Below are 15,647 nucleotides of genomic sequence, written 5' to 3' on the forward strand. Positions count from 1 at the left end.
TCAGTATCAGTATTAAACTACAACAGGTTTCCTCCACCTCAGCCCCACAGATGCTTTTGGCCTACAACTCCCATGATCCCTAGCTAGCAGGACCAGTGGTCAGGGATGCTGGGAATTGTAGTCTCAGAACATCTGGAGTGCTGAGGTTGAGGAAGCCTCAACTACAGCTCCCATTGTCCCTAACCACTGGTCTTGTAGGTAGGAATGATGGGAGTTGTAGTCCAACAACTGGGCACCCAAGCTTAAGAAAGGCAGGAATACATCTCTGTGGCGCAGGCGAACCGGGAAAACTACAATACCCAGCATGCTTCGCAGCCAATTGCCCCCTAGTTTTGTTTTTTAAAGAAAGCAAAAGCAACAACAACGCCGGGCTGTTCATTGTGATGCTGTTCACTGTGATGCGACGAAAGGAGAAGGGGCCGAGTGTGAAGAGAAAGGGCAAACCGTTCTAAGCCTGGGATCTGAGGTCGTTTACTAGAAAATAAACTCTTGGGGAGGAAGGAGGTCAGTGCCTGGGATTCTGAAGGAAGGTTGGTTTTGCTGTTTAACACTGGGGGAACTTCCTTTCCTCTTGAGGAAGTGCCGTTTGGAGTTCACAGTTGGGCACTAAGCCCCTAAAGGTACTGGCCAGCTGTGGATTTGGGTGTTTTCTTTACTTTTCTCGCATTCATAGATCAGTGGTTTTCAAACAGTGTGGCGTGTGGGAAAGATTCAAGGACAATCAAAGAAATATTTAAACATTTCAGTGATGTATAGTGTATGCAGTGCTTTTTTTTCTTTAGAAAAATGTTTAGGGGTCCTCTCATTTTGACTCAAGAAAATCACCAGTTTATAGTATAAATCGGGGAAAATAAATACAGTTAATGGACAAAAGTACAAATATAATAAAATGTTTAGTGGTATGCGTCTCCCCAGAAAAAAACCACACACACACACACACACACACACTACATCACTGAAATGTATGTATGTATGTATGTATGTATGTTATTTGCAGAATAAGGATAGACAGCTTTTCAAAATGTTTTGATGAGTTTGTTTGCCTCAAATTAGTCCCAGTATAAATGAGATTACATGGCAAAAGCAAAGTTTGTGTACATACTTAAGGTACATACGGAAGAGGCTTGTTTATAATTAGGGAATGATTCATGTTCTTACGTGGCTGCATTGTTTTATACTTTCTGGATGCCCCATGATCATGCTATAAAGTAGTAGTGTTCTGTGTTATAAATCAAGCACTGCCAGGAATTGCTTCTTTTTGTTTTCCAATGTATTTCTTATCAATAAAAAATCCAATGTGGCACAAACAAATTTTAATTCTGAAAGTGTCGCCCAGAGAAAACCCCAGACTCCAGAAACAAGGGGAAATAAAACCCTGGCCTCATCTACTAGCCAAAGCAACAAGAGAGGGGAAATGTAAAATGCATTTGGAAATAAGGTTATGTTGCCTTTCTCTCTTTTTAGATTTTGAAACTTGAACATTTGAAACTTGAACATGTACAAAAAACGCAAAAAGAAATCCAGCAAAAAGGAGGATATTTCAGATACCAAGGTAGGAAAGTCTGTGGAGATGCAAATGTGGAGTGGAAATAAGTTTGTATTCACATAATGGCCCTTTTTGCACAAAATGGTAAGCTAGAGTATTGGCTTTGTTTATCTCTGTGTTTTAGTTCAGTGCAGAATAGCAGCTAAGCAAGATATGACTTAGTGTGTCCTTCAAACCGGGGACATGGTTAAGGTCTCTCCTGCTTAATCACAATCTGTTGTTGAGGTTTGTATGGCTGTGTGAGAGAGACAAGGAAGGAAAGGAAGCACCGTATTTCCTAGCTGAACTTAATTTTTTTTGGCTCTGATTCTTGTCCACCCTACGTGTTTCCAGGAGTTGGTTGGTGGAAAAACAAGACCTGTAGGAGGATGTATACCCTCTTGATGTGCATAATTAATTCAGTATGTGTGTTTATGGGGTGTCTTAAGAGAAGTGTCCTTTCAAAACATCATTAATTCAGTGTATGTGTGTGTGATTGAGAAAGAGAGATCTTAAACCCAAAAAGAAAAGGTTAAATCATAGTTACATTAAACAATGCAAATTTGTCACTGCATCTTTCTGTTTGTTCGCGTAGACAAGGTAGATTTCCAGGGGGGCCTCAGTATTATTATTTTTTCTATTTCATTTTGTGTTTTAGCATTCTTATTCCAAGACTTCCAGTGAAAAGCGATCGCACCAATCATCTAGCTCATCTTCACATAGAAGTGAAAAGGTGAGACTTAGAGATTTGGAGAAGAAAGCATTACAGTCACTTTTATTAGAGTGGTGTATTAGAAGTTTGTCTGTTGCCTTTAGATTTGCTTAAATTTTCCTTAGCTTAAGTATTTCAATTGCTCTATGACTATAGACTTTGTTCAGCTGTATTTATAATGTTAAATATAAGATGGGTTGATGCATGCTTTAATTCCATCCTGATAGCTTAATATATTTCTTTAATCAGAAAATGCCCATTCACTCTAGCTGCTGTGCTACCTTGTGAAAGTCTGGGACACTGCTCTGTATTTAATTGGAGGCTAATTACCAACCTGAGCTTCTTTTGGAGAAAGGGCGGGATATCAATTTAATGTATAAATAATAATGTAGACTTGTTTTTAACTCTTTCAGAGTCACAAAAAGGCAGAAATTAGGAGTCATCATGCAAAAGAGCAGCCAACGAGTAAAGGGTAAATTGTTACTTGGAATTAAAGGCACTCATTAAAAAATATTTATGCTTATTCTGAAAAAATAATTGCCATTTCTTGTGGATTCATAGTGCAATCCTATACTTATTTAATCCGAAGAAAGCCCCATTAAGTTCAGTGGGACTTATTCCCAGATACGTTTTTATTGAACTGCAGCTTCAGAAAGTAAAATAGTCTGTGTGGGTGGTGGGGAACAACACTGTGTGAAATCTGTTCATTCATTAGAGGTCTTGGTAAATTAAAAATGAAAGCATATTGTCTGGCTTTTCACCAATTAAATTTATGCCCTGTATTGCTAAAGGCAGCTTTAAAAAAAGATAAAACATATTAACATCAAATTTAAAGATTATTTTAAAAGCTGCCACTCGGTCTAGAGAATGGAAAACACTCTACAGTAATTGCATATTATGACAATATTTAGGTTTAAGCTTTTATTTTTGAAACTATTGTAAAATGCAAAACTATAGTCCTTTCCACCAGCTGTTATTCTTTCACCATGATTTAAATGTCCCAAGTGGTTAATATTGGAAGAACTGAGATATAACTACCTGGCTCACAATCCCAGCAGGACTTAAACTTCTGCATGGGCAGCTTATCCATATTTTCTACACATAGACTCTAATCTGCAATGGCCTTGTCCTTTGCAGCTCATTCTGTAATAATGCATTGGTGTTACTGTGGCTGAAAGTGACACTTCTCATATGACCATAGGAATTGCCAGGTACAGATACAACATATGAGTCTTTGAGGTTCTGGTTTGTTTTCATAATACAATATACCTCAGGTTAATAACTTCGTTCTGGAGGTCTGTTCTTAACCTGAAACTGTTCTTAACCTGAAGCACCACTTTAGCTAATGGGGCCTCCCGCTGCGGCCGCGCCCCGATTTCTGTTCTCATCCTGAAGCAAAGTTCTTAACCCAAGGTACTATTTCTGGGTTAGCGTACCCTGTAACCTGAAGCGTATGTAACCCGAGGCACCACTGTAGTCGAGACAATATTCAACTAACACATATTCCAAAAAAAAAAATTCTCCTCCAGGCTCCAGATTAGTCAATCTTGTTCCTTCCGTGCTGTACCACAGCTGAACCAGTTAGAGGGAAGGAGATGCAGTGCTTCTAAGTTCCTGCTTTACGGTATAATATTGGATCAATTATTAGTACAGGGAAATGCTAAGCAATTTCAGAACAGCAAGTGAAGAACCAGTTCCTTCTATGCAGTGCTTTTTTTCTGGGGGGTACGCAGGGGTACACATACCCCTAAACATTTTGTGAATCTTTGTACTTTTTTCCATTTACTGTTTTTATTTCCCCCCGATTTGAACTATTAAATGGTGATTTTCTTGAGTCAAAATGAGAATATCCCTAAACACTTTTTTTAAGGGGAAAAAAGCACTGCTTCTATGTCACTACCATTTTGATGGGTTTTTTCCATTAGTTTTATAAAAGACTAAATGCGTAGTTTGTTGCAGAGGAGCTTGTGGATGAAAGGAGAGCACCTTTTTCTGTATGACACTTCCTTTAAGTGTCACCCTCATGCTCTTAAGAGCCCTACTTCAAAGCGCCTCTTCCAAGACAAGTTCTGTGGGTGACAGCTGATGAAGTTGGGAGCTGAAATAAAAAAATTAAGGTCATATATATAATAAATGTTCATAAATGTACCAAGCAAACACATACATAAATATATAAACCATTTGTCTGAAGCAGCACAGGAAAACAGCCCTGAAACCATTTTGACTCCCAAACTGACCAAATGTTTTCTCTGCAAGGTTGAAGGAAAATGGAAAAGCCTCCACTGTATATGGGAGTTAATGGATGTGAAGCAGGGTTTAATTAGTTTAGCTGCAAATTGATAACTACTAAATAGCTTCTCTAAGCCTGTTTATCAGTCTTTCAGTTCAGCAGGATACCTCTTTCTGTGCATACTTTTCGTATTAATTGCTATTTCTTAATTTCTAGTATAATATTAGGGGGTGTATTTTAACCATGGAATGTTCATTTAAAGATAGGCTTTTAAGCTTCTAAGTGTGAAGTTAAACTTTGTATTTTAATCCTGCTATCCTTATCTTTCTTTGTTCTTGTTAGAATAATGGCAACTCTTCTCATCAATCTGCCATAACAGTTTCTACGTCTTGCTTGTATCCAGTGTGCCCCTAAGTAATTATCCCATCGGTGCAAGGATTTCTTCTTGCTCAAGGGATTTTTTTGCCCCACAAACTTCCTCAGAGCAGATTTGGAAGAGGGGGGAAGTCCCATTGCAGAAGCAGAAATCCTTTCACTGATGAGACAATTGCTTATGGTTGCAGTGGATGTAAACCCCTCTTAACTGTTGTTTATGTCAGCAATTAATCTTTTTTTAGTTTGATTTATGACTCGCGTGCCTCAAAACCTCAGTGAAGGTGTTAAATGGCTAAATTAGTCTGGGCTGATGGCAGCGGAGGAGCGTATACCGGCACTGCCCGCGGCAGGTGCACCCTAGAATCATAGAATCATAGAGTTGGAAGAGACCACAAGGGCCATCGAGTCCAACCCCCTGCCAAGCAGGAAACAATGGCTCCTTCCTGGCTCCTTCTGTTGGAAAAACGCTCCCGGGAAGGGTGCCAACTTCTCTCCTGTGGTCACTCTCTGGCTGGAATTCTCCCTCAGTGCAGAGACACCGGTGATAAGCGACCCCTCCCTCCTGAGAGGAACACACTCGCATTCGTCTGCCAATCCATCACAGAAGAAAGAGACAGTCCGTAGTCTACTCAGCTACTTTAAGACTGTACAAGCATGTCTGCTCTCCTGAGCAACATAACACAAGAGTCTCTAACTCGACTCAAGCTTCGACTCAGAAGCGAAAGTAACTCACAGTAACCCCCCCGGTTACAGTGAGAACTGGCAGAGACTTCCTGTCTCACGCTCGGAGACATCACATGATGTCAACAATGTAGCTGCCTGCTCGCAGCTGGTGGGAACTGAAATCCCAACACCTTCCACCTCACCGTGGCCAAGGAGGGCTCCTCTCTGCTGCTGGGCCAGAAGTGAGAAGTGAGCCAGCAGAGCCAAGGAGGGTGGGTGGCAGTGCTGCCGTCCACTCACCTGCTCTCCTCCCCTGGGTCAGGCTTGACCCCAGGGTGGAGCTGTGCCAGGCACAAGCGCCACAGCCAAGGTGCAGCTCCTTCTGGCACAGAGCCAGGCTCCGATGAAGGAGCCTGCTTTCGGGGTGCAAAATTGCTCCTGGAGCCACAGCACCCTCCACACTATGCCTTTGGATGATGGAGCTAAACGTCTGATTGCAGACCTTCATCTGCTTTGCAATGATCTTCCTCATCACATTAAAAACTGTCTGTATTTACTGCTTGAAATGGATGGGGATGTCCATAGTTATTCATGGCTGCTGTTTGTTTTGCTCAGAATTAAAGGTGGAGAAGGATCAGCTTCTCTACTTTAACCTGGTGTAAAAATAAGTTTAAACTTTTTATATTGTCTGCCACATTTTCTAGTACACAAGTAATAATCTAATTCTCTTTCAACATTTTTCCACTGAGCTAAACCTTGAGTTTGTTCTGTAAGAACTTCACTGTTTCTGTATGAAACTTCCACTGTCAAATTTCTTCGTACAGTAATAGTTTTCTCTTGCTGATCCTTCCATAGGTCAGATGATAGTGCTGGAAACACGAAAAGAAAAAAGAGTCTGGATCTCAAAGATACTACTAAGGTTATCCAAAAAGAGGCTTCCAAAGATACCCATCTTGTCTGTGGTACGATAAGGCCTATTGAAGAGCGTGAAAAGGTCACCATGCATTTTAAAAATAAAGCTGAACGTGGAGGAAAGACAAGCAGTCTGGATTCTGCAGCAGCCTTCCCTCGGAAGGAGGGCTCCAACAAAGAGATGTGCAGTGATCCTGATGTGAAAAGAGGGAAAAGGGAATTGCAGGATTTGAGGATTCTTAGCAGCCGAAAGAAGAAAAAGAAGGTTGAGGCGGAATGTGCCAAATTAAAAGAAACTGTAAAACGTGTGCTGGAGTTCAAGGAAACTTCACAGAACACTTCAAAAAAGTCACATCCCACCTTTTCATCCTTTAGCTTATCAGGCACTAAACTACCATCTTGGCAATCCTCTGTGCGCACTCCTGAAGGAGCCAAACATGCTTCATTAGAACTACCTCGCAAAACCGACAAAGGAATGAAACGTGCACCCTTGCGCCACTTGAGTGAACTATATCACGAGAGAGAATATAAACAGAAAGAACAATTTTATCATGAATCCCACAAGGATATTGGTAGTGTAAGGACCCAAGGGGATAGATTTGAGCCTGCAGCATTTCAGATGACTCAGGTAAAGCCATTAAAAGTTTGCTATGAGAATTGAGGTGGTAGTTTTGCTTTGTGCAGCAACAATAGTGGTGGCTTTTATAACTTCCCCAGCAAATAGCTTATTTAATTTAGACACTGGAATGATTCTGAGATAACTCTTAAACCATATTTTAGCATTATAAGAGTGAGCCACTTGAATTTGGACCTCCCTCCTTCGCCTATCTCCTTCAGAGTCGCCATAAACAAGGGTTCAGATGCTTTTGCTTTTGCTTAATCACAACTTGCTGTGCCATCCAAACCTGCACATATGGCCATTCAAACCATAGCTTATGAAGTGGGTTTGTTTCCATTAACTGTAATTAAGATTATGTGCAGTTTAGGGTTTGGACTCTGATTTAAATCACAACTGAAGCAAAAGCTTTGATCACATCTGAAAACAGTCATTGCTATCAATGTATCTGGTGTGTTACTTCACTTCATAAACAAAAAAGGTAGCTCTTCATCGGGGGTCGGCAAGGTTTACCGGTCATGGGCTGGATCACTCCCACGGAGATTGTCCGTGGGCCAGACTGGCGCAGCACTGCACTGGAAATCGCCTGCACAGAAGTGATTTTCAGTGTCTGGACATGTGCAGACGCGATTTCTGGCACTGCTCAGTGAATCCCTGCACAGCGCTGTGCCGGTTTAGCGCAGCGTGCGGGGTACTCGCCGGGTGGCTCAGTTCGGGGGTGGCTCGTGGGCCGGTAAAACAGTCTTCGTGGGCCGCTCATTGTCGACCCCTGCTCTTGGCAGAAAGACCCTGAAGGATCTTAAATCTTACAGTGTTAAAAACAATAGTATCAAAGGATGATTGTGGAAATTTGCCTGTACTTGTGCATTGTTGTAGTCGGGGAATGAGAATTAAATCAGTTAACCCAAAGACCTCTCAGAAAAGGTGAACTTTGAGGATATAGACTGTGGGCTACTCCAGATACCAAGAAGTAATCAGTGTGCAGAACGTGCAGTCAAAGTGATGTAGGAACCTTATGATGCTTGCAGCAGAAACAAAGGCAAACTGAAACCTCAATTTATTTTAAGCAATAAGAAGTGATGTACAATGTACAAAACATTGTACAAGTATTAGAAAATTTGCAAGCTCTATTTTACTGTGTTGTAATACATGTTATGCCTATTACATAATACATTACACAGTTATATATACAAAAATTGGATTTATTGATTTTTGGGGTGGCCCTTTTTCAAAAGATTTGGAAATGACAGTTCATTCCTTTGCTTTTAGGCAAAGGTTCGTTTAACTAAGCTTCAGGAACATGAGGCTGTAAAATAGTTATAACCCTAGTGTTGATCCTTACTAGACCATTGTATAAAGATCACTTTGAATTCCAAGGGTCTCCTCATGGCATTTGCTTGCTGGATTTGCTCTCACCTTACAATCACACCAACTCCAGCCTCCCTGGAGCTTCTCTACATTTGACTCACAATGTACAATTGTGTTGTCAGGTGCTGTCAGCTCCTGCCCTCTGTGACAAGGACGTTGTATCTTCTCATGTGCCAGTGCAGTTTTACGCCCCCGTCAAGGAGACACAAATTTATAATCTTATGACTGTCTGTGACATCTGTCACATAACCTTTTGGGGATATGCGCTCTTCCACCTCCTGGTTTGCTAGCTTGTTACTCTCCTGTGTGCTTGACTGTACCATGAAGAGGAGCCAATTGCTCACGTGCAGCCATAGTCCTTCAAGTGGGACATCTGTGCAGCCACAAAACTTACCCTTCTTTCTCACTGCAGCCTAGCTCATAGTTTGCACTCGCAGTGTCTCTAACCGAGGAGAGGGTCTTGGCCTTGACCCTGAGCAAGGGTTCACTGCTCTGGGGCAGGGGCCACAGGTTCAGCTAAACCCAAGAAGTTTCTGAAATAGTGTTCTGCATAGACAAATTCAGTGTATGTTGCTGCTCAGATAACCACTCAAAGAACTGTGGTTACAAGGAAGCAACCTGTTCATGTCTAAGCCTTGGGGAATTTTCTTCAGCCTTTTTTGTGTTCTCTAGAAACTGTGTGTGCGTGTGCATGTGTGCACATCCGTTGTGGTGTATGGCCGTCTTGCACTCTCATTCGCTTCTCCTCCCCTCTTGAAATCACTTCCATCTCCCAATAAACTTCCAACCTTGCCAATAATATTTACTCGGGCTTTCTCCTAGTGCAAAGCTTTTGATACAGTACAGATACCTGAAGTGATTAATTTCTGTTACAGAGCTCTGAAGCCTCGTGCCACTCTTCTTCCTGTGAAGCTACTGAAAGTACTGACACAGACCAAGAGGTTAGTGGTTATGTAACCTAGCAGGTGCACTTTAACATTCCCTAGCTGCGATTCTTGCACCACACACATTGCCTTTTGCTTTACGATTGGCTCCATAACTTGTCAAGAAGCATAAGCAGGTCTGGGCTATATAATAATTACAAAGCTCAGTCAGTAGAGCATGGTACTCTTAATCTTAGGGTTGTGGGTTCATGCCCCATGTTGGGCAAAAAGATTCCTGTATTGCAGGGGGTTGGACTACATGACCCTCATGGTCCCTTCCAACTTTACAATTCTGTGATTCACTCTCTAAGCATGAATCCTCATGCAGCCAAAATGGACCCATCCAAAAATGCAGGGTCATCGGACTTGGGGAAACCCCATGTTAAAAAAAAAGTCCCAGGAACAACAATAACCAAGAGAAGGAACCCAAACATAGCCCTCAAGGACTGAGCATTCTCAGTGGCCAAGGAATATGCAAGAGGGTGTAATTCTGGGAGTGGGGTGTGAGCCTTAGTTGGTGCCCAGTGACTTGAACTCCCAATGCCAGCCTTGATTTCAAGTTTATATTGCTATTTTCCATAGATGCAGATTGTAGAAGAACTGCATGCTGCTCGCATTGACAAAACGATGGCTTTGCCTGTGGTTCAGACTTGTGGAGAGCTGACCAACATGGAGATAGATCTTCCAGATGATGAATCAAATATGTCCGCTAGTAAGTTTATATGCATCAAGTATTTTGATTTCTCTTCCGTAACAAGGCAATAAACAGGAGAATAAATCAATACAGAATCCAAATAACAAAATTTCTCTCTCTGTATTTCTTCTTTTGTAACAGGAACTCTTTCTGGCCTGAATAGTTTGATTGTGATTGATACTAATATAATGATCAGCCATCTGGAATTCATCAAGTCTTTGAAGAATACAGATATCCCAGGTGTGTGTGGATTTATTAATTCCATTTCCATTTATAAACTATTTACTATCTGAAGATCTTGACGTGGTTTAGAATACATAAATGTATATAAACATAATAAGTACACGCCAAATGATTTCCACAAAAATGAAACAAATACATAAACAAAATCAATATATGAAGCACAATATCATCATAAAGGCAGAGTGCATTACGAGGCACTATAGTGCAAACTTTCAACCAAAGTAACGCACGTTGTGCCACTCACCCAGACTCACTTGCCATCCTTTCTGTATGACCATGACAGTAATCAATTGCCTCAAACATCTCTGTCAACCAACCACTCACATAAATCTCATAAAATTATACACAACAATATTACAGCCCGCATGAGGTTCACAGCCAAACATACACATGTAAGATATTATTGCCATCTCTGAAGCACTAATGGTATCATGCCCCACACCCACTAGACTATCAAATACTCACCTCCCTCACCTGAGAAGGATCTGCTTTTAAACCTGAATAGGCTCTCACCTTGGTGGGATAGAAAACTACTTTCGTCCATTCACTCACAACTACATAAATGTAGCATGCACAGTATCGCACAACCTCAGCTCCTGATAAATAACCAGTCAGCATTGGCGGCAGATACAAACATCAACCTCACACTCAAGGTGTCTCTGAAGGTCTTCACAGACTCAGGTGGTTGTACCCAACCAGCAGCTATGCTCTCCTTTTCCACCAGAACATTGGCCCACTCCATCACACAACAAATCGACACAATATTGGCCAACATCTTGTGCTCTGGCTGTTCACCTTTGACTGAGAGTCACAGGACGAACCTTTTGGCTCATGCCTTTGCCAGGCACAAGATTTAGGTACAATACCAGAGGAGGTGGGAAAGAGAAAAAGCAAATCTCATCAGGATCCCCAGCTTTGGAAAATACAGATCAAATTTTACCTTGCCCAAAGGCTACATTTTCCCTATCAGATGCATACGTCCTGATTCTGTTAAATGTGATCAGTTCTATGCAGATCCACTGGCAGAATATCCAACAGCGAGCTGAATTAGTTTTTTAATCACAGTTAAAAGATGTACAGTGTTTTGAACTACTACCATAAATTAATAACACGCAAGCTATTTTTCTCCTGTTTAGGAGTTGGCAGATTTGTGCTTGTCATTCCCTGGGTCGTTTTGCAAGAACTGGATAACTTAAAAAGAGGGAAAATATTGGCAAAGGTTGGGCAAAAAGCAATCCCTGCAGTTCACTTCATCTACACTTGCCTGAAAAACCAAGATCCAAGGTTGTGGGGTCAATCTATGCAACTTGCTTCTCAGCAAACACGTAAGTTGTGACAGAGCTGGTGGATTCTAGCAGAATTCGCCCTGTAGCTTGGTTAAGACAGTTGACATCTTTTATGGATGGAAGAACCCTTTTATAAAATTTTTTAAAAAAACAGGCCTTTGCAAATACTGTGGTGATACTGTTTAGAACTACTGTTTATATGCTGTCTATTTTTTAATCACTTGGTTTTATTCTCTCCTGGAAGTCTTTGGGCTGCAAGTTGCTTAATGTGATTGGATGACATAATGGTTCGTGTCCAATGCTCCATGCGAGTAGTTTCACTGGTGCAATGGGACTGCTGTTTCCTCCTCTCACAGACCCAAAAATCTTCTGTGGAGGGAATTGTGTAGCATTTGAACATAGCCTACATTTCCAGAGCAAGTTAAATATATTGCCTGTGCTTCGAAGGCAAGTAAGTGAGAGCTGCTAGGTGTCTCCTTTGCCTGCTTTAACAATGGTGTGTAAACACTATTCATTCAAGTTTTTTTAAATCATGATATGCTAACTCGCTTTTGCCAAATTTACAGGTGGTTCCTGTGTTGAGAACAATGATGATCGTGTGTTGCAGTGCTGCCTGCAGTATCAGAACCTCTTTCCTCAAGCTGAAATTGTACTGATGACGTAAGTTCTGTCCAACTAGAGAGCTAAATTTGATAAGAATCCACAACCATTATGCTGTAATTTTAAAAACAAAAAAATGCAGAAAAGATATTCCCAGCTACATACCATTGTTTTTTAAAAAAGTGTGATTATGTAAATCTGAGTCCTTGAGGTTCTCCCTAAGGCCTCATTTCTTCCGTCTGTGCTATTGAATTTTGCACTCCTTGCTTAACTGAAGATGATGTTTTCATAACACAAATCCAAGAAGTTTGCATCCTGTTTTTAGAAAGGGTTGGTGAGAACATTTGTAATATCAAATGAGGGAAGAAGCAGTCGAATCATACAAATGAAAGGTATTCAAAACAGAGCCTGACTATAGCTGAAAACTGCTCATGTACGAATTCTGTGGAATCTGTACAAAAATAGGTGGCCTCTGTCTGGAAAGCCAAGTCTCTCCACTAGAATGTAAAAAAAATGCCTATCTTTGAAAACAAGATTTTTGCTATGCTAGTTTTGTAGAAGTTATATTTTAAAATAGCTCTAAACAGACATAGATAAACGAATTGGACCAGATGTTGGCTCTTTTGCCATGGAAGAAGGTATAATCTGTCCTACTTACCCCTCAAGTAATGCAAAATGAAAACAATTTTATTTTCACAGGGATGATAAAAACCTGTGCAGCAAAGCCCTTGTCAGTGAAGTTAAGGCACTTAGCAAAGCAGACTTTGTTACTGCACTCCAGAAGCTGACTAGAGACACCATAATGCTGACTCAAGATGCTTCTAGCGGCCAGTCCCAGTCGGAAAGAGGTTTGTTTTTCTTGATTCATTAGGATTACCATTATGGCCACACAAGTTAAATAATACTGCAATCCTATACACATCTGCTCAGAAGCAAGACCCACTGAATTGAACTGAGCTTATTCTCAGAACACGAGGGTGGTAGTCAAGTAGGTTTTACTCACAGTAGACCTGTTGAAATGAATTGACCTAAATTGCTTGTGTTCAGTTTTTTCAGTGGGTCTGTCCTGAGTAAAACTTAGTTGAATGCCACCCAGCCTAAAGCTGATAAATAGTAGTTTGCAAACATTTTTATTCTCTTTGAGAACCTGACTGACAATGACAAACATTTCCACTAACTTTCAATATTTCACGTAGTTCTTCTAACAGATAAATAATGCTAAGCTGATGTATGAAGGACTGAAATACTGAACTTCATTGGCATAAGATCGTTCCCAGTAGTAGCGCCCACCCTGTGGAATGCCCCTCTCATCAGATGTCAAGGAAATAAACATCTAAGACATCTGAAGGCAGCCTTGTACAGGGAGGTTTTTAATATTTGAGGGTTTTTTGTGTTTTAATATTTTGTTGGAAGCTGCCCAGAGTGGCTGGGGTGACCCACACAGATGAGTGGCATAATAATAATAATAATAATAATAATAAAAAATAAAATAAAATAAAATAAAATATTACTATTATTACTGCGCCACACAGAAACTTTTATAAGATTAAAGGAGAGGGTATGTTGACCGTTCTCAACAGTAGAACTACTGTATTTTTCGCTTTATAGGATGCACCTGACCATAGGAGGGGGAGAACAGGGAAAAAAAAATCTCCCCCTCTCTGCTCAGTGCCCCTTCAGCGAATCGGCAGGAGAAACGGAGCCCCTTCCATTTCTCCTCCCACTTCGCTGAAGGGGTGCTGCGCAGAGAGGGAAAACTGTGCAGTGCCTCTCCAGCGAAGCAAAGCCTGGAGAGCAAGAGGGATCGGTGTGCACCGACCCCTCTCGCTCTCCAGGCTTCAGGCGGCTATCCGCAAGCCTTCGGAGCGCAGCGGGAACTCCTGCTGCGCTCCGGGGGCTTCAGGCGGTTTTAGCGAAAGCAACGCAAAGCCTCCGGAGCACGGGGGGAGCTCTCCCTCTGCGCTTCGGAGGCTTCGCGTTGCTATCGCTGAAGCCAAGGAGCCTGCATTCACTCCATAAGACGCACACACATTTCCCCTTAATTTTTGAAGGGGAAAAGGTGCGTCTTATAGAGCAAAAAATACGGTACATAGAAAAGAGCCAACAGTTCTTTATCAGGCCAGTTAAAATGAGCAGGTAGATATTGGATGAAATAAGATTCTGATTAAACTCTTGAGGGAACTTGGGGAATCTCCTTTTGAGGTGACTGCCAATAGTCGATTGGGTGAGCATCAGAGATCGCTTAAGTGTAGTGAATTCTAACACTTTCCCAACACTGAGGCCCCAGGTGGTGTTGGACTACAACTCCCATCATCCCTACCTAGCAGGACCAGTGGTCAGGGATGATGGGAGTTGTAGTCCAACAACACCTGGGGACCCAGTGTTGAGAAAGGCTGCTATAGAGGCTGGACCATGTGACCCTCTAAGTGCTCTCCATGTTGTGGCAGTGCTTCATTTGTAGTGGTAGAAACCATTTTAATTGCACTAGTGCAGTTGAAATACAACCCCAAGAGAACTGAAAATGAGCCATTTCTCTCAGTGGCAGAGGTTGCCCCGAGATGGGTGATTCCTCCTCCTCCTTGCCTCATGGTCAGGGCCATGATCATCACTGCAGACTGTTTAGCTTTGGTTGGGGGAGATTCCACCCAGTTTTGGTCCTGCCTTCTTCACAGTAGCAAGATTTGCCAACACAATAAAAACTGTATGTACCTGCAACTCAAAATACCTGTGCTTAGTATGCTACATGTTGAGCAGGATAGCGTTTCATGCATTTGATGAAGTGGACCATAGTCCATGAAAACATATGCCATTTTTTAAAAATAAAAAGTTAGTTTTTAAGGCACCACAAGACTCTTCATTGTTTTATTGCTGCAAGAGACTGACATACCTACCCCTCTGGAAATGGATATAGTTTCTAAAATAGGGAAGGGAGGGCTTTTGAAGCAAGCAAATGGCAGTGAAATTTTAAGCAGACTATTAATGAGGCTTAATTGTTAATGTTTTGATCTTTTATAGCCTCAAGTGATCAAGGAATTTAAGATCCATTGTGCTTGCTTAACAGATACGATAACCCAGAAGGCTGGGGATGAATTTGCTGATCCTGTTCCAATGATTGTTGATGACATTAAAGAAAGCTTGCAAGAAGTTTTATCTTGTATACTGGAAACTGAAATGAAGATTGCTTTTGGAGACCTTTGGGAAGAGGTGATTACCTTCAAGTATTCTTACATGCTTTTAAAGCAGGGATGCGGAGCCTCTAGCCTGTGGGCCAGATTAGGTGTGTCAAATATCTGCTTAAGAAGAAACTTTGCAAATTTGAGCACGTTTTGGAATACACTCTTCATAAATGCTTGTAGAATGTCTGAACCGTTGGTTCAGAGTTTGCACAGTCACAGTGAATGTGCTGTCCCTTCAACCGGAAGGGAGTTACGTAAAATTGATAAGGTCTGACATAATTCATACTTCAAGAAATGGAAACCTGAGATTAATATTTGAACCCC

At 41.4% G+C, this 15,647-nt stretch overlaps 1 protein-coding gene across 8 annotated transcripts in view; it reads left to right on the forward strand.

The window, feature by feature from the left end:
- SWT1 (SWT1 RNA endoribonuclease homolog) overlaps positions 1-15,647 on the forward strand; it is a 30,569-nt gene that overhangs the window by 946 nt on the left and 13,976 nt on the right. For 4 of the 8 annotated variants that reach the window (XM_053391401.1, XM_053391399.1, XM_053391398.1 and 1 more), the window contains exons 2-12: positions 1,465-1,552; positions 2,184-2,258; positions 2,651-2,709; positions 6,361-7,045; positions 9,277-9,342; positions 9,907-10,036; positions 10,160-10,258; positions 11,398-11,586; positions 12,114-12,207; positions 12,847-12,995; positions 15,209-15,351. In XM_053391401.1, coding sequence (XP_053247376.1) covers positions 1,496-1,552; positions 2,184-2,258; positions 2,651-2,709; positions 6,361-7,045; positions 9,277-9,342; positions 9,907-10,036; positions 10,160-10,258; positions 11,398-11,586; positions 12,114-12,207; positions 12,847-12,995; positions 15,209-15,351 — 1,746 coding nt within the window. In that variant the 5' untranslated portion in view covers positions 1,465-1,495. Of the gene's footprint in view, positions 1-339; positions 621-1,464; positions 1,553-2,183; positions 2,259-2,650; positions 2,710-6,360; positions 7,046-9,276; positions 9,343-9,906; positions 10,037-10,159; positions 10,259-11,397; positions 11,587-12,113; positions 12,208-12,846; positions 12,996-15,208; positions 15,352-15,647 lie in introns of those variants that run through there. The other 4 variants (XM_053391404.1, XM_053391400.1, XM_053391397.1 and 1 more) reach the window with 4 other exon arrangements.

This window comes from Podarcis raffonei, chromosome 6, assembly GCF_027172205.1.
Source record: "Podarcis raffonei isolate rPodRaf1 chromosome 6, rPodRaf1.pri, whole genome shotgun sequence".
Lineage (NCBI taxonomy): Eukaryota > Metazoa > Chordata > Lepidosauria > Squamata > Lacertidae > Podarcis > Podarcis raffonei.